A 24,389-nucleotide genomic window follows, 5' to 3' on the forward strand; every position below is an offset into this window, starting at 1 on the left:
TGCAATTTTATTTGTTTAAATTCTCATTTTTTTTTCTGATTGGTTCTTTGTTTTGCCAGTTCTTTAGAATTTAAATATTTAACTATCCAATTGATTTTTAATCCTTATTTTTTTGAAATGGGTCCTGTGTCAAATATAAATTTTTTTGCGTACTTCTTTATAGTTATTTCTCTGCATTCATTTGATTGGTTTTTATACTTTATAATGAATTGTCAGTTTTGTAAAAATGCTGTGCTCCTCTGAAAAATATGTGTACTCCTTTGTGTTCTGACTGGATAATGGCCAAGAACTATCATTGATAACTTTGCTAAAATTCTCTTCAGGTCAGTAATTTTATTCGCGTTCATCTTTTTGGCAGATTTTTCTGGGTGTGAAAGGAGTGCATCGAGGGCCGCTGCTCTGCTGGTCTTGCTGCCTGCTTCTGCTTGTGATGTGGCTGACTTTTCCTTTAAGTATTTAGATGCTACACCATTAAATACTGATATTTATTATCTTTGTTGTGTTTAAGCATATTGTAGTTTCCCTGTTTGTCTCTTTGAGTCTGTCAGGAGAGAGACTATTGCTGGAATTATAGTTCTTGGTATCTGCACAGACGCAATAATTGAACTCGTGGCTGCTGCTGAAGCAACCAGCTCTGGCAGTATTGAGCAAAAATTGAAGAAGGTCTGGCTCAGAACAGTTGGGGACATTTACAGTTAGTAGATGTGACATTGATGAAGAATCAGCAAAAAGATAATGAGGAGGAGCTGAAAAGATAGGAGGAGAGCCAAGAAAGAGAAAGTCACGGAAACCTAGAGAGAAGATGCTGTTCAGGCAGGAAAGGCGGTGAGATGTTTTCATGTGCTGCAGAAAACTAGATTAGGATTGAGGAAAGGCCATTCATTTGGCAGTGAAGAGGTCCCTGGTTACTTTGGAGAGAGTAGTTTCAGTCGAATGCTATCATAAGCCAGATTGCATAGGATTTAGAAGAGATCGAGATGAGAGGGAAGTGAAGGCTCCCAAGTGTAGATGCCTTCCTTAAGGAATGGAGCCATGAAGGGGAGTCGAGAGAGAATGATAGCTAATGGAAATGGCGTAGGTTCAAGTGAAGATTCCTTTAAAGGTGGGGAATATGTTTGTAGGAAGTAGTGAATGAGCCAGTACATAGGGACTAAAGGTTAGTGAGAATATGTAGATCATAGTGAAGATGAGAGGGGAAGAGATCAAAGGTGATATGGAGAACAGCTACCTCTTCATGTAAAATTGGAGGAAGGAGAAATTGTTGGTGAAATACATGTAGATGACGTGAGATGTGATAGGAGGGAGAAAGATGAAACTCAGCAAACAGTCTCAGAGTGTGTGTGTGTGTGTGTGTGTGTGTGTGTGTGTGTGTGTGTGTGTGTAAAATCTTCTGAGAGGGTTGGGGAAGAGGTACAGTGGGAGGCTTGAAGAGATGTAAGATTTAGAACCGCTACTATGGAGAGGATAGCAGTTCAACTAGGAAGAAAGATCATTTTTGCCTTGTTATAGTGGTCTGGTTCCCAGGCACTGTGGTTTGTTTTCCTCCTGCTCCATTCACCAGTATGAAATAAAGCAAAGGTGGCAGTGTTGGGAGTGACCCGAAGTGTGGGCATGGCAAAGCTTGGGACAGAAGGGCAAGAGATCCAGGAATCATGGAATCTAGTAGATTTTGCTCTTGTCCCTTGTTTTAACTTTGCTAACTTTTGTTTGAACTGTCTTATAAACGAAATATGTTGTATTATTTTAATTCCATTCTCTTTATCTTCTGCTCTGTAGGCAAGTTTATCTTACTTTTATGGCTGTGATTGCTAATGGTTGATTTCCTTTTATATCCTCCATGCCTTCACAGAGAAGTAAGTGGTGAAAGCAAGTGCTCTTCTCATCTCCTTGCCCAGACCACAACCAAAGGTTCCTATTCTTTGTTTCTTTCCTTTTAACCTCTTCTTCATGATGCAGTCCCCAGTCTTTGGAGTTTGTTTTGCTTATGACTCCTCCTTTACCAGTCCTAGCCTTCCTCTTAAACCTCCTCCTTAGCTTTGTGTTGTTCAGTCCTTAAGTGGTATCTCTGACTCTGACCCTATGTGGGGTTTCTTGGCAAAGACAGTGGAGAGATTTGCTATATCCTTCTCTGGTGGATGAAGGCCAACAGAGGTTAAGTGATTTGCTCAGGGTCACACAGCTTGTGAGTGTCCCAGGCACAGCTCTCAATCCACTGAGCCATCTAGCTACCTCCCCAGCTTACCTCCCCAACCTATTTCCCTGTTTAATATATTTCTACACCAAACTCTTTGTGTCTGTGTATTCAACCTTCCTTTGACCAGTTTAAATTGAGATTCATGTGATACCTGTTCCCCTCTCCCTGCCACATCTTCCTCCAGGTATGTATGTATATTCTTCATCTCATATCGTTAAGTGAGAGAGTAAGTTCCTTCTACTTTCTCTTCCATTCTTTCTGAATATATTCCTGTTCCTTCCCTTTTCTTAAAATAGAAAAATAGAGCCAGACTATCCCCATGCTGTTTGTCTTATTTAATTCTTTCTATGACCCCTTGAAAACTTTAGCACTCTAAGGAAACACTTAAGTACTTCATTGTCCTAAAGCCTCTTTGAAATTTGCAAATGTATTTACCTTTTTAGTTTTTTTTTAAACTTCTTTGTCTGTATTGCCCTTTCATCTAGAATGCTTGAAAGGGCTCTGTTCCATTCTCCCTGATACATTATACTCCCTTTTTCAGGGTATATTATTACTGGGTTGAAAGTTTATCTTTTGCCTTTTTTGACTACTGTATGCCAAGATCACCTATTCTTTCTAATGGTAGCTGACAAGTCTTGTGTGATTCTGACTGCAATTCATTGTTAGTTGAATTATTGTTTTCTTTTCTTAGTCTTTGCAGTGTTTGTTTTGTTCTGTTTGTTTTTCTTTCTGTGTCCTGGAAAACTTTGGATTTTGCCTGTGATGTTCTTGGGAGTTTTTGTTTTGGAGTTTCTTTCAGGAGATGACAGATTCTTTCTGTTTTTTACTTTATCCTCTAATAGAGCTGGGCAGTTTCTTTTATGATTTTGTGAAATATAGTGGCCAGGTTTTTTCATTTAGTCATGGTCATCATAGGGACTGGTAATTCTTAAACTGTTTTTCCTTGACCTTTTCTATGCCTGTTTTTTAAAAAAAATAATAATAGATACCTTACATATTCTTTTTTTTTTCAATCTTTGACTTTTTTCTGAGAATTTCTTGTTGTATCTGTTGACCTGAAAACTTGGTTAAAGAAAAGGCAACAGGCTAAATGCATACATTTTATGATTTAATTAATTAATTAATCAATTCCCTATTAAAGACAACGGTAACATAATGCATTATGGAGCCAGAAATGTTCTGGCTACCGATACAAAGAATTGGGCAGCCTTAAATATGTTTTAGGACAAAGAAGTGTTCTGTGTCCTTCAGATTTATGATCTCCATAAGTGACTAACTAGACCATTAGTAAAGGAATTTCTTAATTGCATAGGTTGTAAATACAATAAGATAACAGAGTTTGACAAAGTTTCACATAGAAATTATGACCCAAGATGTCTACTATGTTTTCTTTACCATTAACATGCCATAACATAGCATATGTCTACAAATATTAAGATATGGAAAACGTCCCATTATTCAAGATAGTGTCTTAGGTTAAAGGTCTCTTAAGGAATGTTGTCAGCCCTGGCAGGCTTTTGTTGACATAGGAAGAGGCATTCTCTGAGTTTGCTTCAGAGAGAACAAAGAGATTATTCCAAAATTTTATATTAAACATTATCTTATCATAGAGTCATTGATTTCTTATCACTCAACTTTTTTTTTTAAAGAGAATGTACTACTTGTGTAAGGTGTTTTACCTTTTGATCTAAGGTATTTCGAATTGCAAGTCTTCCCCTCCATAGTTTAATTGTCTTTTATAATCTCTAAACTTCTTCCAAGTACTCTTGTAATCCTTTTTTTTTGTAGCTATCACGGTCTTGTTCTCCAGTAACATGTTTCCTCTTGGTTGATTTTTGACCCATGATTTTTCTTCATAGTTTTAATGTAATCTTCTGTGTTTACTTACATCATTAGACTTGGTTCCTAGCTTAAGATTTAGTTTTGGGCCCAGGTTCCATCCCATCTCGAACTCGTGAATAGGGCTGATCTCACTTTTCTGGGTTCTTCCCTTTGTTTGTCAGGGCTCAGAATGCTGATGGGCTTTAGTTCTTTTTATAGCTCTGTGATTGGCTCTCTGGGAGGGACGTACTAGGTGGTTTTTTAATACTCACAAAGCTTCTTTGATCTCTTCCTGGATTCTGTCTCTTTGTTTTCTTATTTATTATTATCTATTTGTATTTTTAGTGTTCCCTGGGCTAGGACACTGTAGTGATTTTATCTCCCTAGGATTTTCCTGGTAAGGGTTAGGGCTTTTAGCTTTCTAACCTGCTTACCTGCTTACCTACTGGCTCCTTTAGTAAGGTCCCTCTTTTATTATCTGCAGTTTCTAGTTATTTTTTGTTATTTAGTCTTAGACTGCATGAAGGGACTTAGGGAAGTTTCTTTTAGGGTTTTTAATTCATTGTTCAATATGGGCCTCTTAAGATAACTTATCTTTCATGTGGCCATCTGTGTGGACATCTTCCTCTCTAGGCTGTTCTTCTGCAGTTCCTTCTCCTTGTTCTGACTCCCTCATCTCTCCTCTGCCCTTGTGGTGCTGGAAGTGCAGGTTCCTGCATGACCTAATCTTAAATCCTTTGCTATCCTGCTTGCCCTCTCTTTGGTCTTCAGCTCCTCTGTGTTTACTAAAATGTGGCATTATATTGTAATTGAATAAAATATTCATATATAGGCTTATGAAGACATAGTTCAGCAAGACTATTAAGTCCCAGGTTCTATATACTGCTCCTCAGTTGAAAATTGCAACACAGATTTTTGGCTTCCATGTTATATTGTTGACTTGTTGAGTTTGTAATTTGTTGAAACTCCCCCATCTTTTCCAGACAAACTCCTGTTTGGTCATGCCTCCCCAACTTATACTTGGAAGGTTGATTTTTTTTTTCCTTTAATTCAAAAGTTTAAATGTACTTAATTGTACATTTATGCCTATTAAATTCCATCCCAATACTATAGGCCAGCATTTTAGCCTAATGAGAGCTTTAAAGGAAGAGTAGCCCAAGTATCTTGTACAGGAAAACCTTGGTCTTCATTTTAGAAAGCAGTCTTTCTTTGTTATTTGAACTACTGAGAAGGAATCAACATATAATCACTTTTTTCGTTTACTTCAACTTCAGTATATTGTTCTGGAATTTCAGTAAACCCTGGTAAGTATCAGAAGATAGAAAATTTTGTGTAACTGCAAATAATATGTTCCTGTTCTGATCAAAGCTTAGCTATGTCTTTCTTACACACTTAGATTCTCATCTGATAGTTTAGAGATAGTCTGTGCCGCCCATCAACCGTACTCAAGTATAAATTCTCTGAGGGTAGTGATCATGGTTTATTTATCTTTGTATCTCCCACTACCTAAAACAAAGTTCATGTGTAAATAGTGTGTATTCAATTGGTGTAGAAAGGAAGAACTGATTTTTATTGTGATATGTCATCCTATGTTTTTTTTTTCCCAAGGGATAAATGGCTCATTCACCTTATATCACAGCAAACTGTTTCTTAACTTATATGTCAGGTAAGATCACACATGTCAAAATGTGAATCTGTCAAGTGAATAACAGCGTCTTGCAAAAAGTGGTGCTAGAACATGCATAATAATTAAGTTTTGTAGAAAGTGAACACGTAAAAGATAAAATTTTTTTCATGTTCCATCAACATAATAATGATCATAATCATAATGATCATATTGATCGTATTGAATCCATTGAAACATGATAAAGTAAGGTTTCTGTCAAATTTGTGATCATACCATTCTTAAACATTTCCCAATTGCTAAAGCAATTGCCTTTATCTTCACTTTGCAATGAACAGTGAGAAAGCTCAGGTTAAAGTTTAGTGAGGGTTTATTAATTCCTGCTGATGGTTTTGAGACCTTTAAAAGGAATTTTGTGGGGAGACAGAAGAAGAATCCTAGGATGCAGTCTTGGCCCCAAAATAGGGAGCTTGCCAATTTGGGAAATTTATCAGATTTGTTGATGAGTGAAACTGTACGTGTGTGTGTGTGTGTGTGTGTGTGTGTGTGTGTGTGTGTGTGTGTGTGTGTGTGTGTGTGTGTGTGTGTGTGTGTGTGTGCATGTGCATGTGTGTGTGTGTGTGTGTGTGTTACAGAAATATCTTGCCTGAAATATGATTGTCTGTCCTCTTCCCTCATAATAAATATCTGGAAAAAGTTGACATTAGACTTTATGGAAACTTAGCTAAACCAACTTCTTTGTTTCAGTAGAGTTTAGAAATTTCTAGGGTTTGGCATAAATTCAGAAGAGACTGTAATTTTTTTTTAAAGTTTGATTGCAATAAAAAAACTGAAGGATGCCATTTAGCTAAGGTATTGAATATCATTTACAGGCATTTAAATAAAGCATTTAATAAAGCATTCAGTTCTTGGTGAAAAGACTTTGCTTGAAATGTAACTATTAATACACATAAGTTGTAGTGAATTCTAGAACAGATTAATGGAGAATAGAGAAAATAAAAAAAATTTATTCACTCTTCCTACCTCAACTATTTTTCTTCTTTCACTTAAACTCTGGGGAAAAGACAAAGCCAGTTGGAGCTGTCAAACCTTGGAGTGTCTCCTTTCACAGATAGTCTTTCCAGTGCAAGTTGGAAGACCACTTATGGAAATGCTAGATAGAGAATGAATTTCTTTTGATATATGAGTTTGACTAGGTGGCCTGAGCTGTCTCTGAGATTTAACATGTTCAACACCTACATTCACTGATACATGGACCAAAAGGTAAAGGAAGCTAGATAGGTAGATATTTTATGTTTTCGTATATACAACAGACCAAAGAGCAAGAATAGGCATTCTTAATAGTTTCCACTTAATAAAAAGCCTATATAGCTTCAGAATATTCTATATGAGTAAAATAACACAATTTGATATGTATATTTATTATATGTGGCAAATATACATACTGTGGTGTCAAATTACCTTCTTGAACTTACACTAAACATTATCCAATTATGCAGGGCATCTCAGGAGTAAATTAACTGAGTTCTTACTTATGACTTGTCCACAACTAGTAAGTATCAGACACAACTGTTCCTGATGTACCATACTTCCTCTGTCATTCAGGGCCCTCCCTAGATAGCCCCATAGAGACTTTAGTGAATTGAACAGGAAGTGAGGTAGGATTGTAAGAACTTCCTGCCTCACCACAGGATGGCTTTGAATAAGAAATCTAACTCTAATGACTTACAGATTAAAGAAATTATTTTTTTAGTATATTTTGAAGAGGTTTGCCTTCGGGTGTGTTACATGCTTGCCTTGGGGAGACTAAAAACATTTGGTATAGGAGAATCTCTGCCTTTTGGAATTTACAATCTATTTGGGTACAAGTTCTGTACCACGTGCTGTTTCAGGTTCTGGGTGATTGAAGTGAGGAGGGATCAGAGCTGACAGGGGGCAGGGAGGGGTGTGTCTAGAAGGGATTCATTGAGAAGGAGCTCATCCTTTAAAGAATATGTAGGGTTTAATCAGACAGAGATGGAGGGAGGTGTGAGGCTGTTGCATTCACGGGGAACAATATGAAGAAAGTCATGGAGGTGGAGAATGCTGAATGAGTTTAGACAATCCACCAGTTGCTAATGGGGGAAGGGTATAATGTGAGATGATTTTGGAAAGACTGAGTGATATCAGATTATGAGGGGCCAACAGAATAATGTATAATCAATCATCAATTATTTGGAACTTAGGAACATAATTTTCCTCAAAGAAACAGTCTTTGAAATAGTAGTGTTTGGGATCCTAAATTATCATATAAAGTCTGTTGACTTAATAATGTAACTTAAAAATATTTCATCATTATAATGGAAAAATAATAATAAAAATGTAATCAAATTGCGTAAACATCCATTTATCTTGAATGCTGGTACTTGAATAAAAGATTATTTTAATGGAATATATTGCACTATGAATGGTAAAGGATAGGAAAAAGGGAGAGCATAATATATGCATAATTTATTTGAGAGGTAAAAATGTATTGATGGTATCTAGCTCTGGTCAGTGACTGCTGTCCATCCAAGACATTTTGGTTTCTGTACGGGAACAGTTATAGGAAAAGTAGCAGTTTAAAAATAATTGCTAAAATGAACCTAAGAAATAATTTTACATTCACATCCCATTATCGGTGACTTATCAAAGTGGCTCTAGTGAGTAGAGCCAGGGCTAGACTCAGATATAGGTCCATTGTTTGTGCTTTAATCTGAAAAATGTCAATATCATTGTGTTTCCAAGCATATTGGAAAAGACTTACTTAATAGCTTTGTAAGGATCAGGAGGTCTCTTGGGTTTATAGTTATGTGAATGGTAAAGAGTTTGTCTATTTTGTGCTCAGAGTCACAGCGTCATAAAACCAAAAGGGACTTTGGAAGTCGTCTACTCAAAGGAAACTGAGGCCTTAGAAAGGTGTGATTTGTCCAAAGTTACATAGCTAGTCAGTTGGTAGAGCCAGGGCTATAACTTTTTCCACTTCAGTAATGGAAATGATCCTTACTTTGTGAAGGTATTATATTCTGAGTTCATTTCTAAGCTTGGTTATTTTGAACTCAGCAGTGTTTCCTTAGAAACAATATTATAGTGAAGTTCCCAAGCTGTCTGAGCCCTTAAGGTTAGAATATAAGACTAAAAGGGTAATAAAGACTATTTCCACCGCCTCCAGCCCCTGAATATAGGATTGTCTCTATGGGAAAATTCATTGATTTCCAATTTCGGATACTGGAATAAATACATCTCCCCTTGCTGTAAGTAGAAGGTTCTTCTGTGCGTAAAGGTGGTAGGTTAGTACTAGCATTGAAAGCCTAACTCATGACTGTATAGGTGACTTTTTTTCCTTTAAAGAAGGCAGTGGTATTATAATGGAAAAATCACCAGAGAAGCAGAAGGACCTGGATTCTAATTCAGACTTTCTCCCTAGATTCACTTTGATCAAGTTGCTGAAAGTTTAATTTGATTGTAAATTATTTCTGAGGTTCATTTTAGCATTGTTTTTATCTTATGAATCCCCTTTTGCTTCGAAAATCTTGAAGCATAGGGGTGTGAGGAAAATATTCAGAGGTCAAGTCACTGGCTGGGAAAATGCCCAGAAAAGGGAAAAGAAATAAGACTATAGAAGGTTACTTTCTTGGCGAACAGGCATTTCCTCCCTTCCTTTCTGATGAGGAAGAACAATGCTTACCATCAGGCAAAGACACAGAAATCAAGGCTTCTGTGTCCCAGCCCACCCAATGGGCTCAGGCCATGGAAGAGCTCAAAAAGAATTTTGAAAATCAAGTTAGAGAGGTGGAGGAAAAGCTGGGAAGAGAAATGAGAGACATGAAGTCAAAGCATGAACAGCAGATCAGCTCCCTGCTAAGGGAGACCCAAAAAAATGTTGAAGAAATTAACACCTTAAAAACTAGCCTAACTCAATTGGCAAAAGAGGTTCAAAAAGCCAATGAGGAGAAGAATGCTTTCAAAAGCAGAATTAGCCAAATGGAAAAGGAGATTCAAAAGCTCACTGAAAATCTTGAAGCATAGAAAAAGTGCCTTGCTTAGAATCATGCTTAGCATATTTGCAGACTAAGCCGTAGTGTCCCCAGTTATAAAACTAGAATAGTTTTTCCTGCCTGGTTTCACGAGGTGTGCACTGGTTTGGGAGTGAAAGGACTCAAGTTCCTATGTTGATGTTGCCAGGCTTTTACTCTTAGCCTTTGAGGGCCTCAGGTTCTTCCTGCTAAAATGAAGCTGCCGGACTAAATGACCTCAAGGGCCTTGGGCTTCCAGTTCTAAATCCTGTCTTATCAATCCAGGAATTACTGATGATTTTTCTTAATAGGCCCATGTGTTGCCTAGCATACTGAAGGCAAAATAATTACAAACTATTCTGAAGAAAATCTTAGTTTCCTAAAATGGCTCCTTTTCTGGTCTTCCATGTCTCCAAAAACCTGTTGCATAGAAATTATTATAGTACAATATAGTACAATACAGTACTCGTTTGAATTTTAATATCTTCTCTGTTTGGCCAAGAACAGCATTCCTACTCTTTATGCTCTTTCCTAAGTCAGGGCTATGCTAAACCACACTTGAACCTGCTCTGTTCCTAAATGTTACATTTCTGCCTTCCCAAAGATACTCACCTGAGGTTAGTTTTCTATGGGTACAGGTATGTTGTAGGGAGTGTTGAAACTCTGACAGCATTTCAGGTAGAGTTGGACTCCACAAAGTTGTTCCCTTTTTTCCTGAACTTTTTATTCCTACAGTAAGGTACTGTTTTCATTGACTACACACTATTTCAAAGTAGAAGAAGGTGGTGAAAGATCAGTTTGTGTTACCTTTGGATTTTTTTTCTTTGTCAAAGCCATGGCAATCTTGATTGTTACTGAAAACTACCTAGAATTTGGACTTGAAACAGGTAATAAATGCTTTGAACTTTAGATGATTTTATAGACATCTATATGCATACATATTTTATGTAAACTTGTCGCCCTCCCCCTCATATTAAAATAACTTCAATGTTTCAGGTGTACTTTTAATGCCTTCATGTTTGAAATGTGTATGTCCCATTTTAAAAGGCACAATTTGCTATTCATTGTCTTTAAAAGAATTCAGTCTTCATTGGGCAATATTTGCTTTGTTGATATTATTTGCTTACTTTTCATTTTTAATCCACACCCTGCAACTTTCTTACAGTTAAATGTTTCTGTGATGCAAAAAAATTAAACAAATTCCTAAAGAATTAATGCAAATTTTATTCACGTTCATGGAATGTACAAATATCAAAGGGATGTTTTCAAAGGCTGTTCCTGTTAATAACCAAATTTTATTGCATTGTGGCATACTAATTAGCACATGAAAGAGCTAAGCTAGACACTTGAAAATTTAAGATGCTGTTTTCTAGCATTTTATTTCCAAAAAAAGATTCTGTATTTTGCCCCTGATAAGAATAATCCATTTTTTTTTCTACAGGTTTTACAAATTTTTCAGAAAGTGCGATGCAGTTTCTTGAAAAGCAAGGTTTAGAATCCCAGTAAGTTTTGGAAAATTTTAAGGATAAAATCCAAATATTTTAGCTGAAAATTAAGATTTACAGTTTTGGGAAGGAAACATTCTTTCTGGTGTCATCTTTGTTGCTTTACTTGTTCCCTAAAAACTTTATCCTTGTTACAGGGAAGTTGCATTATTATTTTTGCCTCTAAACTTTGTATCTCTCTACCATTATTAGTCTTGTTTGCTTACTTTTGTTTTGACCTTTCCAGATTCAAACAATTCTGACCAGAGTTTGCTTTCTCTGATGTTTCCTCTTAAAAACTTTCTGCCCATGAAAATTTTAACTAAAGTCATAGTTGTCTTTATCACTACCATTGTTGAGTCAGAAATTTACCTGAATCTATTTAAAATGTTTGTGCTTGTGATTACTAAATGTAGTTTGTGGGATAAATTGATGTGAAAAAGAAAATTCATGAAGTCACTTAAGGAAATATTCATGAGTCTTTTTGTTTTTTAGGGGTCCTGTGTCTAAACTTACTTTCAAATTTTTCCTGGCCATTCTGTGTTCACTTATTGGTGCTTTTTTGACTTTCCCTGGGTTGCGGCTGGCTCAAATGCATCTGGATGCCCTGAATTTGGCAACAGAAAAAATAACACAGTAAGCGGAAAATGTACATAAGCACATGCAGATAAATATATGTTTTTCATCCTAATGCAGGTATATGCAATTCATTGTAATGAAAATTAATAATGAAGTAATCATTTGATCTACTTAGACTGTACTTCATATTTCCACTACAAGTTGAGCACCCTCTTTACTTCTGTTTTTGTTAGTGCAATGCATTTTTAAAAGCTTTTTATCCTCTCCCCTCCTGCCCTTACAAATATAGTTTGTTCTTTGAGATGAATGTAAGACACATTTTTGTGCTTTTATTTAAATTCTTAATACAGTGGCGCTAAACATGAGAGTGCAGATGCAGGTATTTTGCTTTCTTAATCCAAGCACATGATTTTTTCTTAACTTTTATATTTAGGCACCAAATTCACTAAAACCTTAGTTAACATCACAAGAAATGACTGTTTTATTGAGGATTGTTGAGAACATAATTTAAGTTGTTGACATTACATAATCTTGTAAAAATATTAATCAAATTATTGCTCTAAAATTTAGTTTCTTACTCTGCACTGTTGTGTCATTGAACACTTTTTTAGTTTGAGTTGTTTTACTGAATTTCTGAAATAGTTCATGAAGCCCATTGCGCAATATACTCTCTGATTATCAATAGATTTTTCTTTAATTCAGAATATCTGGGGAAAGGCAGTTATTTGTATACAGTTCCATTTATATATAGGTCCAAGTTTCCCTCTAGTTTTTTTTTTTTTCCCCTGCAGTGGAAGCCCAAAGTTGAAAATGTTCCATTTGATCTATTTATTTACAATCATTAGGATCCTCTGAGTAATTCATATTTCCTAACATTCCTTGTCTGTAAAACCCTGTATTTAATGATGGTGCTTCTTTACAGTCTTTTCTTAGGGAGATGAGCATTCATATCTCTTTTACCTGTGTCATTTTCCTTTATTTAATTTTGACAGTCCTTTTGTTTTGTTTCCCCCACCTCCATTTTTCTGCATATGCTTTGTGTGTGGGTGTACTTATTCCCACCTCCCACCACACACCCCTTCATCCCCTTTTATTTCCTCCTTTTACTCAGCATGCTCTTGGCTACATCCTGCCTTTCTCCCACCACCCGTCTCTCTAATGGCTTCTTTTAAGAAAAAACCTGATTCTCCCCCTCCACTCTACACACACACTTCAGTCCACTAACCCCAGCGTTATGATTTAAATAAGCTGAAAAGGGTGGGTGGAGGGGAGCCCTTCACAAGCTACTGAAACCGCTGTGGGCTGCTCCTTGATACTATAGTGTTCCCTAGCAACACTGCATACCTAATACTGCCTCTTTCTTTGGCTAAGCCCACTGCCTTACTCAGACTGCTGGATGAAAGAAACACTTCATAAAAATATTTAAGCATTTATTATTTTTGTGGACATTTTAGTGGCCCTTGGAATTAAATGTGGTTTTGTAAAGATCCTGCTTTTGTGTGCTTGGGAATTTTTTTTCCGGGGGGGGGTTGGTTTGCTGCAGCCCTTTCCTGAATACCCCCACCCCCCATTGTGTTACAGCACTCTGCCTAGATACAAGGGGTGTGGGCATGCTAGCCTGGCTTTGAGAGGAGCGTGACTGGCACAAAGACATTGTTACCCTCGTGGCGGGCATCAGCTCTTACTTATGTCGCAAGAGAGCTGTGGCCAAACTTTTACCTTTTTCCTGTCAGGTGTTCATGGTTTCTTAGTTCAGACACTGTTCCCCATACAATTCATTATCATTTTCAGATACAGCGATATTAGAGCCACCCCTTTTACTTTTAAAAATGGTTCTTTAAACCCCCTCAATTTTAGCCATTCAGGATAGTTGACAATAAAACCAGCACCTGTAAAATAAAATAACTGTTCTAAAGAATTTGTCTTTGTTCTAAAATAATAAAAAAAAATCTTTTCCAACCATCTGTCCCAATGGGATAAAAATTCCGAGTACAATTAACAATGAAGTTACAGCTATGAACTGAAACCCTTTGCTGTATTGGGAATATTGCCTTGTCAGAAGTGAAATAAATTTCCTTGATTTGTATAGGATATGAAAATTAATTTCAGGTATGTTCTTAATGATCCAAGAAGAAATGAAAATTTGTGAATCACATATGATTTTGGTAATGTGATTTAAACTTTTTACATGATCATTATATACTGAAGGGATTCTAATTGAAACAGTGTTTCACTCCGATTTGTCTGCCATATGCCTTATAGAGTAGTATTATGGACCTCTCTAATCTCTAGCACTTAAATGGATATAACTTTCTTCTCTATAATGAGAAGACACATTCTTTTAGCTACATTAAATGTAAAAAACTGACTTCTCTACATCTCAGAATTCACTGGGGTCATTGAACACTTGATTCAGAGAACTGCTCATAGAGCTTTTTATTGGATCTGAGAGCAAGTATAGCAGAAAAAAAGGATAGTGGAAAGAGTATGGGACCAAGAGACTTGAGGGTTCTCATCACAGCTCTGCTCCTGACCAGCCATGTGACCTTGGCTATCCTTTTTGAACTTCAGTTCCCTATGTGTACAGTGATGACAAGGCCTTCCAATATTTCTGTCACAAAATTATTGTGGAGATCAAGTGAGATCAGGTATTAATGCATTCTGGGCAAAAATAAAGCAGCATATTATAGAGTAGTGATGGTAATAATATTAGTAGAGTCTAGAGTATCACCAGTAAACTCTCAGCTTCAGTCTGACTCGAGTTTTCCACAGGCTAATTATTAGCATGTCTCCTCTTTCTGTAGTCATGATAATTTTTTATGTGCTTTCAGAACATTACTTCACATAAACTTCTTGGCACCCTTCTTTATGGTCCTGCTGTGGGTAAAACCAATCACCAAAGACTACATTATGAACCCAACTTTGGGTAAAGAAAGTGTTCCTTTGTAAGTAAGCATTCATTTTTGTATTTTAAAATAATAATAAGATTTTCTGATTGATTTTGTTCAGTTGCACATTTAGTGTAATAAAATACTTTTTGACCTTATGTTATCATTGAAATGCTATTTTAATGAAAATCATTAGAAAAAATTATTTTAAAAAAGATAATAGACAAGAAGAATATTATTTAAAAGGTTTGCATCATTGAGATTTCTCTCAGTAAAAGTAAACTTTGGGTCATCAAAATTGAAGTTACAAACTATTAGATTTCATTGGTCCTAGATTTAGTGTACTTGCAATGTGAAAAAAAAAAATAGTACCATTATCCAGACGTAGCAGGTTCATAGATTAAGGAATTTGGAGTGAAAAACATATAGTGTAAAATTGCTTTCAATGTGACAGGAACACCAAGATATTAAATTAATATAGCCATATTATGACTATTCTTCCTTTAGGTTTAGAATATATTTGTCCTGGAACATACATTATAGATGATAAATTACATCAGAGTTGTTTTGTTTTTAATAGGATCTGTATTATTTAAAGTTAAAACAGAACTTGTCAAATTATCCAGTTTTAATATAGCTTGATTGGTCAGTATTTAATAACTCAGGTGCCAAGTACCTTAATCATTTTACTCCTCATCTGTAAATGAAAAGTTGGAGTAGATCCCTTATGAGGGCCATTTGGATCTAATTTCTGTATCATCCTAAGGTTAGAGGAAATCTTAAACTCTGTGTAGGAAGACACCGTCTCATCTAAACTTTGTGCCTAGTGGGGCACTCTGAATACAACAGGCTCTTAGTGTTTCTTTAAGGAATGATCTTTTCTTGCTCCTAATTCAGAATTCTTCAGTCTTGCTTGTAACTTGGTCATTGCAGTTGAAATTATACAATCTTCTCTAATCAATTTCTCCCAAGTTCTAGTAAAAGAAGGAGATGGGAGAACGGTAGTAGAATGTCAATTTCCTCTTGAACTGTATTTAAATCGTAAGAAGGATAGTGTCACAGCAGAAGATAGGGATCTTACCCTTTATCATCTCTTTCCCTTTCTCAGCCTCTACCTCCATTTCATTGTTTCTTGACCCCAGCTTCCCAAACATTACTAGTGAAACTAAACTCACCTCTGTTCCACCCTTGATTGACTTTCTCCAACCATCAGACAGTTCCATTAAGTAATTAGACAGAGACAGTAAGGTTTATTTAAAATTCCCAGCCCACATGGTAGATCGTGAAAGGACCAAGGCAGGCAGCCTGTCAATCAAGAATGCAGGGTGGTGGAGGAAGTAAGTGACAGATTTCTCTTCTGTCATATAGGCACAATAATTTCTAGGAAGTCCTTTGTTTGCAATTAAGAACAAAATTGGTTGTGATGTAGATTCTGCCCTGAAATGGATTCAAACATTTATGTATTCTTTTGGTAACAGTATTAGTTATTTAAGTAAACCAAGTCCATATACCTACATGAGGAAATCTAGAAGGCGGCACTGTGACAAAACATGCCTCACTACAAACACACACGTGTATAAGTATTGTGGGTGTTTACATACACATCACACATACATATATGTATGTACACATATGAAAATGTATATTTTAAATACTTTCAAGTTCTCAGGAATGATTGGTAGAGGATTTCTTTGCCTTAATTCACCATACCTCCCCATCCTACACCTAGCTGGGGCTCTTGAGATCTAGTGCATTGACATTCAATTTAAGCTGCTTACTGAATATTTGTTAGTAATAGTTAAGCAGCATGATACAGCAGGAAAGAGAATTAGATTTGGCATCAAGAGTACCCAGGTTCATGTCTTAACTCTGCTACTTAGTACCTCTATAAATTTAGGCCAATCCCATAATCACTTTGGCCTCAGTTCCCTTGTCTGTAAAATGAAGGAGGTTAGACTAGGTCATCTCTGAAGATACCCTAGCTCTAAACCTATGAAGCTGTATAATACCGCGTCATCTCATTTGATTCTCTTCTAGACCAGTGGCGTCAAACTTAAATAGAAATGGATCCCTGCTGGCCAACATGCTGACCAAGACATTATTTGTGTTGTTATCTATGTATTGTATTTTTTATTTTATTAAACATTTTAATCCAGTAGGGCCTCAGGGGCTTGTGGGTCCCCTTGCAGCCCTCAAGTTTGACACCTCTGCTATAAACAACCCTAGCAGGTAAATGATGTAAATCCTCTCATTTTACTGATTAGTAAAATGGACTCTAAAAAGATATTGAATGACATATCCAAGAGGCTGAAGTAGGCTGTGAAGTAGGCAGATCTTCTGCCTCCCAAATCCAGTTCCCTTTTCCACTGTATCATTATTGCTACTGATTTGTTCCACTGTATCATAGTACTACAGAACTGATTTGTTCTGGGTCCACATTTTTCTGATCACTGTAAGTTAGGTTATGTAAACCATGTGACAATATACAAGATTTCACGCTTTTCAAAGATGTTTTAGGACTCTTTTCTTCAATTAAAAAAGAAAGTCATATTTTTGCGGCAGTTAGGTAGCACAGTGCATAGAGTGCTGGGCCTGGGTCAGGAAGACTCATCTGCCTGAGTTCAAATCTGGCCTCTGACACTTACCAGCCGTGTGACCCTGGACACGTTACTTAACCCTTTTTGCCTCATTTCCTCATCTATAAATGAGCTGGGGAAGGAAATGGCAGACTATTCTTTGCTAAAAAAAAAATCCCAAATGGGGGAGAGTGAAGCCCAACTCAACAACATTTTCTAATTATTTTTGTCTATGCTGCCTACTGGCTCTTCTTCCTGTCACTATCAGTACACTTTTTGAAATCATTTTTTATTATGCATTTAGTGAACATCAACAAACACCATCATTTCATTGTATTGAAGTCCAGAAAAAAAAACTACTTGAAGATATGAACTATAACATAACTTTTTTGTGTTCTTCCACTACACTTAATCTCATCGTTTTTCTTTGTCTCATTTGGTCTGACCTGTAGACCAGCTGACCTACTCTTTCTCCCTCTCTCTCAATCCACTACCATTTCATGACTGTAATCTTTTTTTCTAGCCATTGTACCCTAGTCTCCATCAATAATCTTTGATTATTTTATCTCCACATATACACTACCTTTTGTGGGAGGAATGGACAAGCAGCTGTGGAGGTGTGTTCATAAGTCTATCTTATCAACTTGGTTTTCAGCCTACCCCACTCCATGCCCTATGGAAGAAGTCCTTCAGCTTTTAAAAAATTATTATTACAGATACATTTGTTTTTCATTTTTGCAGACTTTCAGTTTTGCACAGTTTTTGGTTTTAATTTATTGGTTTATACTTGATTTGCCCGGAAGCATTTTGAAAACCGTAATAAAATCTCAGAAAGTAAAATATGAATCAAACAGAGATCTAGTCCAACATGAATTCTCCTCATTGACCAGTTAGGTCCCTTCCAACCCCCCACTTTGTACTGTGATTTTGTAGTTCTACTTAATTACAAGAGCCAGTTTAACCCTCATGAATTAGGGTTCACTCTATCAGATGTGACCCTAGCCCTAAGCCTGAAACTTGCCAGGGTCTAAGAAACTTGGGACTACCAGCTAAGTTAAAATCCAAGCATTTAGGTTTTCTAGCCCAACCGCTCTCAAACTTTTTGGCCCTAGGACCACTTTATACTATTACAAGTTTTTGAGGATCACTTTCAAAGAGCTTCTTTTTTATGTGGATTATGTCTATCAATATTTACCATATAAGAAATGTAAATGCTTGGTCTTATTATAAGTACTTTTGATCTCAAGAACCCTTTGAAAGGGGCTTATGGGTCCTGGGACCACACTTTGAGAAAAGCCATTCTGGACCATACCAGAACTGTATTGCAGTTGTGTTGATAGCAGTTGAAAATCTCCCTCCCCTTCCTCTGAACATATAAAGGAAGAACATCAAGATGATCTTGTGATTTCCTCCTTGGGAAAAAGATGATTTAGGATGAGTCTGAGCTTCTAAAAGATGCTGCTGGGAGAAGTAGGCTTTCAAAACTGTACCAAGTGACATTTGCCAGATGCATGAGTTACTAGAATACTAGTTGACTCCACAATGAAATCTGAAGTTGCCCAAAGGACATTGCCACAATGGAAAACCAAAATGGATGAAAGACCTACTTAATTTCAAATTATGACATTCATTAGACTATTAAGTGAGTTCATCAGTACATGTATATCTTAGATTGGCAGTGCAAATGGAAGATGAGCTGAGCCTAGAATTGAGTAATAAAAAGACTTTGAACTTAGTTGCACTGGAAAAATTATATAGTATTTTCAAAGATCCTAAGCTTCCAAAATCCTTTGTTTTAGCACCAGTATTTTGTCAGTAAATACATAGGCTGCAAATCAGCTTTCTCAGAAAAATAAAATTTCCTGTGACCCAGACACATGGTAAGCTTTATTTTATTAGTCGCAATGACTTGAGCATGAGAAGTGTCACCAAAGGCGTCATCCTCAAGGGCATGTATTATTGGAGAAGACGACCGTCACTCTGTGTGAGGAATGGTTCCATTACGGCTCTGCTACTCCAGTACATAAATGGACCCATTATCATAACCTGTCTATACCTGCTCATTGTATGTCTGGTTCTGCCCAGTGTGCCGGGGACCTTGCTCACTGCCTCTCGACATCTTGAAGAGACCAGTAGAACACCTGCTCTACCCACCATTGACCTTGCCACGTGGTTAGCCCATATGATTTCTCATTACATAGTTCTTTCGTGACATCTTGTACTCCTTCCTCCAGTGATTCCTGTTTGTTATGTGTTGAAGTCTGCCCTCCACCACGCATTTCTACATTGCTCTTCAAGGATATTCATTTTTATTTTCTAGAAGCCTATTTTATTCTGTGATTCACAGACTTACAATACCTCCAGTAGAGTATTGTTACTTAGAATTGACTGTGGTTTTTGGAATGTTTGCAGTCTCCCTGAGACAGTCCAGTCTCCCTGTTTTTCCTGCTTTGTCCTAGGACCAGATTGCTTTTCATTTGCGTTGTCTGCCCAGATATACATTGATGAATTCTATAAGTTGTCCAACTAACTGCACACCATAGTTAAAACAATAGTTCTTCACTTACTTGATTTTTCTTATGGGTTTTGTTGGATCAGAATCTTTGGATTAGAGCTCTGTCAGGAAGCTCTGCGATGTTCCAACTAGCAGTCTGTCAACCACAAATGGAAGCATCCAGAGGACCTTTATTAATATAGATAAAATATTAAAATAATTAGACTTTTAGAATGTTGGGCAAACACTTCCTTCCCCCTTGATAGTTTATGGAAGGACATGGACAAGAAATTTACAGAATGGGAAAGTGTGGTTGGATTGCATCAGTGGAGGGAATATGAGCCCTAATGAAACCACAGATCCATTGCAGTAAAAGTGCAGATGACAGCCTGTGGTTTTCTTAATCTTGAGGATAAAGTAAAATTATATGTGTAAAACACTTTGCAAACCATAAATAGGCAAATAAATGTTAGGCATCATTAAAGTTCACATGCACTTATTAAGCTCCCACAGTGTTTCAGGCACTGTGGAAACTGCTGGAGATACAAAGAAAGCCATTTCCTCCACCAAAAACAAAAACCCAGTACCTGCACTCAAGGAGCTCATGATCTAATGGAGGAGAAGTACAGACAACTAAGTACAAACAAGATATGAGCATTGCTAAGAGTGTGGGCACATGGAGATGGAAGAGGCCAGGAGGCCTCAATACCTATATTAGATGATTCCTCTCCCAGGCAGAAGCTGGGCTGAACCAGTCATGTCCCTTCTGAGGAGGGGGAAGTGTGGTTTCCAGATGGACATTGTCTGTCCCTGGCATAGCCCAGCAGTGGTCAGGAACACAACTACAGCCTAAAAGCCTGATGAAGTCCTTATATCAGCAAGTGCCCAGTATACACAGGAGGACCTTCTGTACAGGCTTTTAGATATGCATTTCTGAAAGGAAAGCAGCTTTGGAGGGGTCAGCAATCACTTTAATCAGGCACATGCATCATCCACTTAGTTTAGGGGAAAAAGTCAGCACCCTGAACTTGAGAGAAAATACAGACAGAAATAATATCAGGACAGGCGTTCCAAAGGTCTCACCATAAGCAATATATACGTGGTTACCAGAGAGAAGCACCAAGGTCTGGGTTTTCAAGCGGGGTGGGGAGAAGGGGAAGGGCTCCTTAGTGGCTTCCTAGAGTCTCATCTGGCACATCCAACTTCTTCCCTAAGCTCCAAAGTAAAACCTCACCTCAGAGTATTTATACACTTTTCAGAGCCAGAGGGCATCACAACCCTTGAGAGCCAGTGCCTCATTAGAAACTAAGGAAAGGTGTGGACCTCCCCTAATCAAGCTTCCCTTAATGGACATGCCCATCAGTGGGTAGGGAACATCTTTAATTCTCTGACATTACATTGGACCCCAAGATCTTTCACATCCATTACATGGGCAACTTGTATCTGAATAGGCATTAACATTTCTTAAGTAAATACAACATAATACATAATAAATCATGAACTTTACATTTGCAGAATACATAATATAGCATTAGTCTTTGGGGAGTGAGCAACTAGCTCCTTCCTCAATCCAAAATAAAATGTCCAAATAAAGCCCTTCTTGGGAGTGTGTTCTTGTCTCCACACTGCCTCTGCAGGCTGTCTCAGGTGCAGGCTCTAGTGAGCCAAGTCCCAGTCTTAAAAATGCTCCAGCCCTGGGTTTGAAGTCCTGAGGGGCAACTGGGAACAAAGCCATCACAGTGGGGTCCTTGGGAGTACAGGACATTTCCCTCCAGCCACCACAGGCATCTCTACCCCCTGGGTTCCAAACTGTTCCAGAAGAACACTGCAAAAAACTGCACTCAGTGCCTTGCTAGGCTGTCCCCATATTGCCTTAGGGCTGAACTGCATGCAGGCAGCTAACTTCTCCTGTTCCAGTACTCACCTCCCCAAGGTCAGCAAACCAGCAGTTTTCTGCTCCTACTCCAGGGCTCTGTTCCAAGCTGTCACTGCTCTGGCCTGGATTCTGAATCTTTCAGGGCCTTCATCCCTCCAGTACAGTCAGGAGCCCAGGCTCTGGCCATCCCCACCTCCTTGGGCCCCACAGAACTATAGCCACCACAATGGGGAAACAACAATTATCCCAGCCCCCATACTTTCCTTTTAATTTGCAAATCCTGCCAACTGCGCCATAAATGTACCAGCAAGGACCCCGACGTGCACATATCATTCACTTAGTTCAAGGGAAAATCAACACCCTGAACTTCAGAGAAAATATAAACAAAGATCAACAGGTGGCTTCCAACTGTCTGACCATTACATATATACAGTTACCAGAGATAGAAGCACCAACGTCTGGACTTTCAAAGCCAGGAGGCTCTTTAGCAGCTTCCCAAAGTCTCATCTGGCCAAACAAACACTTCCATTGAGTAAACCCCAAAGTGAAACCTCACCTCAGAGTATTTATACACTTTTCAGAGCCAGAGGGCACCACGACCCTTGAGATCCAGGGCCTCATAAGAGATTAACAAAAGGTGTGAGCCTTCCCTAATCAAGTTTCCCTTAAGTGGGTAGGTCCTTCAGTGGGTGGGAAAGATCTTTAACTCTCTAATTAACGTTACAGACTTTGGCTTTAATTTTTAATGTGCAGCCTCCGATGCCAATCCCTTCCCCCAATGGGTGGACACAGGCAGCATTGGTACCCTTGAGTATTCTATAGACCACCAGTCCCATTGACCTCCCAACAAATACACACAAACACACACCCCACCCCCCAATAAATCCACATACTTCATTCTTTGCTATATGCACACATGTGTGCACACCAGCTCAACTATACATGTACACAGGCCATCACATATCCATCCATACAGAGCATTTCTGTGTTTCCTCACCCCCCAACCCTGTTCAATATAATATTAAATTACATTGGAATAATTCTAACAGGGAATTAAGGATAGACATTAAAAATACCCATTTAAGGTATTATAATAATGTTTAGTAAGATGGGAACATTTAAAAATGGACTAGTGGTGGTTTTTTACAAGAGGTATTGAAGATCTGGAATGCAGCCCTCAAGAGCCTTTTTGATTTGAGATCATGAAATCCTGATGTGCAGATGATCAAATGACACTTTAGAGTTGTTCTCTTTCCAGTGTCTAACTTTAGCATCTCTGGTCAATTAAGAGAACCCCATTCTAGAAGATTTTGCAGCAGTATAGTGAGGTTCTGCAGGCTTCTCTGCTTTCCCTTCTCAGAGTCTATATGTTCAGGTATCCACAATGAAAAGTAACTCCACTGACCTTTGACAATGCTTTTATCACCTTGTTTAATCTGCAGAATGACAGAAACTACATTTGATACTGTTCGACTATGGTTGATAATCCTGCTGTGTGCTCTGAGATTGGCTCTGATGCGCAATCACCTGCAAGCTTACCTGAACTTAGCCCAGAAGTGTGTGGATCAGATGAAGAAGGAAGCTGGCCGAATAAGTACCATTGATTTGCAGAAAATGGTAAATATTTTGATAGAATAAGGCAATCTCCTTATAAGAAAACAGAATTAATTAACTTATTACAACACTAATCCTATCCCATAGGTTGATTTTCTTTTCAATATACACAACAGAATTCAATTCAACAGGCATTTATTAAATGCCCTCTGTGTGCCAAGCCCTGGGCAAGGGATTTTCAATGCAAAGACAAAGCTGAACAGTCCTTGACCTTGAGGAGATCTTCTGTCAGAAGGAAATAATATTGTACACAAATTATTAAATTACACACACACACATGCATGCATGCATGCATACATGCACATATACCATAGAAAATACAAAGTTACTTTTGGGGAGGAGAATATATTTGGGAAGATCAAGAAAGACCTTTGATTGGGAGAAAGTGTGGGATACCACTGAGGGGGGGATTAATCACTCCATCCCAAATTATATCATCAAATGAGATGAAAACAGAAAAAAGTGAAGAAAGCATCAGTTTCAACAAGATGCCCTTCCCAGTCCTCACAGTTGCTAGAGCCTTTGCTCCTCAGATTACCTTCCATCTGCTTTGTGCGTGTGTGTTTGTTCTTCATTGCCAAAGAAGACCATGCCATCAGAGAAATAACAACATGACTTACACTTGACTTTGTTTTGAGTGAGGGAGGTCTATGCAGGTCACCAGCCTCACTCCTCCTCCAGAGCCATCTGAATCCGGTGACCAGATATTCATCAGGATGACTGGAGATGACCCAAGATGAGGCATTTGAGGTTGAGTGACTTGCCCAAGGTCACACAGCTAATGAGTGTCAAGTGTCTGAGCTGAGATTTGAACTCAGGTCCTCCTGACTCCTGCACTGGTGCTGTATCCACTGCATCACCTAGCTGCCCCCATCTGCTTTGTACCTGTCTTGCATATACCTGTTTATGTACTTACACTTTCCCCAGTGAAAAGATAAGTTTCTTAAAGGGAGGGGTCATTTGCACCCTCTGTGAATTTTCAACACTTACCATAATTCCTGGCACCTGGTTGGTTGTTGTCCTTCATTTGTGAAGAAGACCAAAATGACATTACTCTGTTAGAGTCAGCTTACAGTGCATCCGTCTGTGGCTGATTAGACCTAGGAGCTTAGAATGCTCTCCCACAGACCAGGAACAGAATTTGTGCTAGAGTCTTTAAGTTTACACATCTCACATTTCTTATTGCTTTGCTCATAGAGCGCAGT

The 24,389-nt window shown here is 37.9% G+C and overlaps 1 protein-coding gene across 1 annotated transcript in view; it reads left to right on the forward strand.

Annotated features, from left to right (window-relative positions):
* The window catches only part of TMEM161B (transmembrane protein 161B), a 124,141-nt gene that overhangs the window by 84,402 nt on the left and 15,350 nt on the right, over nt 1–24,389 (forward strand). The window contains exons 6-10 of the mRNA XM_072606201.1: nt 10,409–10,560; nt 11,115–11,175; nt 11,653–11,793; nt 14,568–14,681; nt 23,013–23,187. Of these exons, the coding sequence (XP_072462302.1) occupies nt 10,409–10,560; nt 11,115–11,175; nt 11,653–11,793; nt 14,568–14,681; nt 23,013–23,187 (643 nt within the window). The remainder of the gene's footprint in view (nt 1–10,408; nt 10,561–11,114; nt 11,176–11,652; nt 11,794–14,567; nt 14,682–23,012; nt 23,188–24,389) is intronic.

Source organism: Notamacropus eugenii, chromosome 4 (genome assembly GCF_028372415.1).
Source record: "Notamacropus eugenii isolate mMacEug1 chromosome 4, mMacEug1.pri_v2, whole genome shotgun sequence".
NCBI lineage: Eukaryota > Metazoa > Chordata > Mammalia > Diprotodontia > Macropodidae > Notamacropus > Notamacropus eugenii.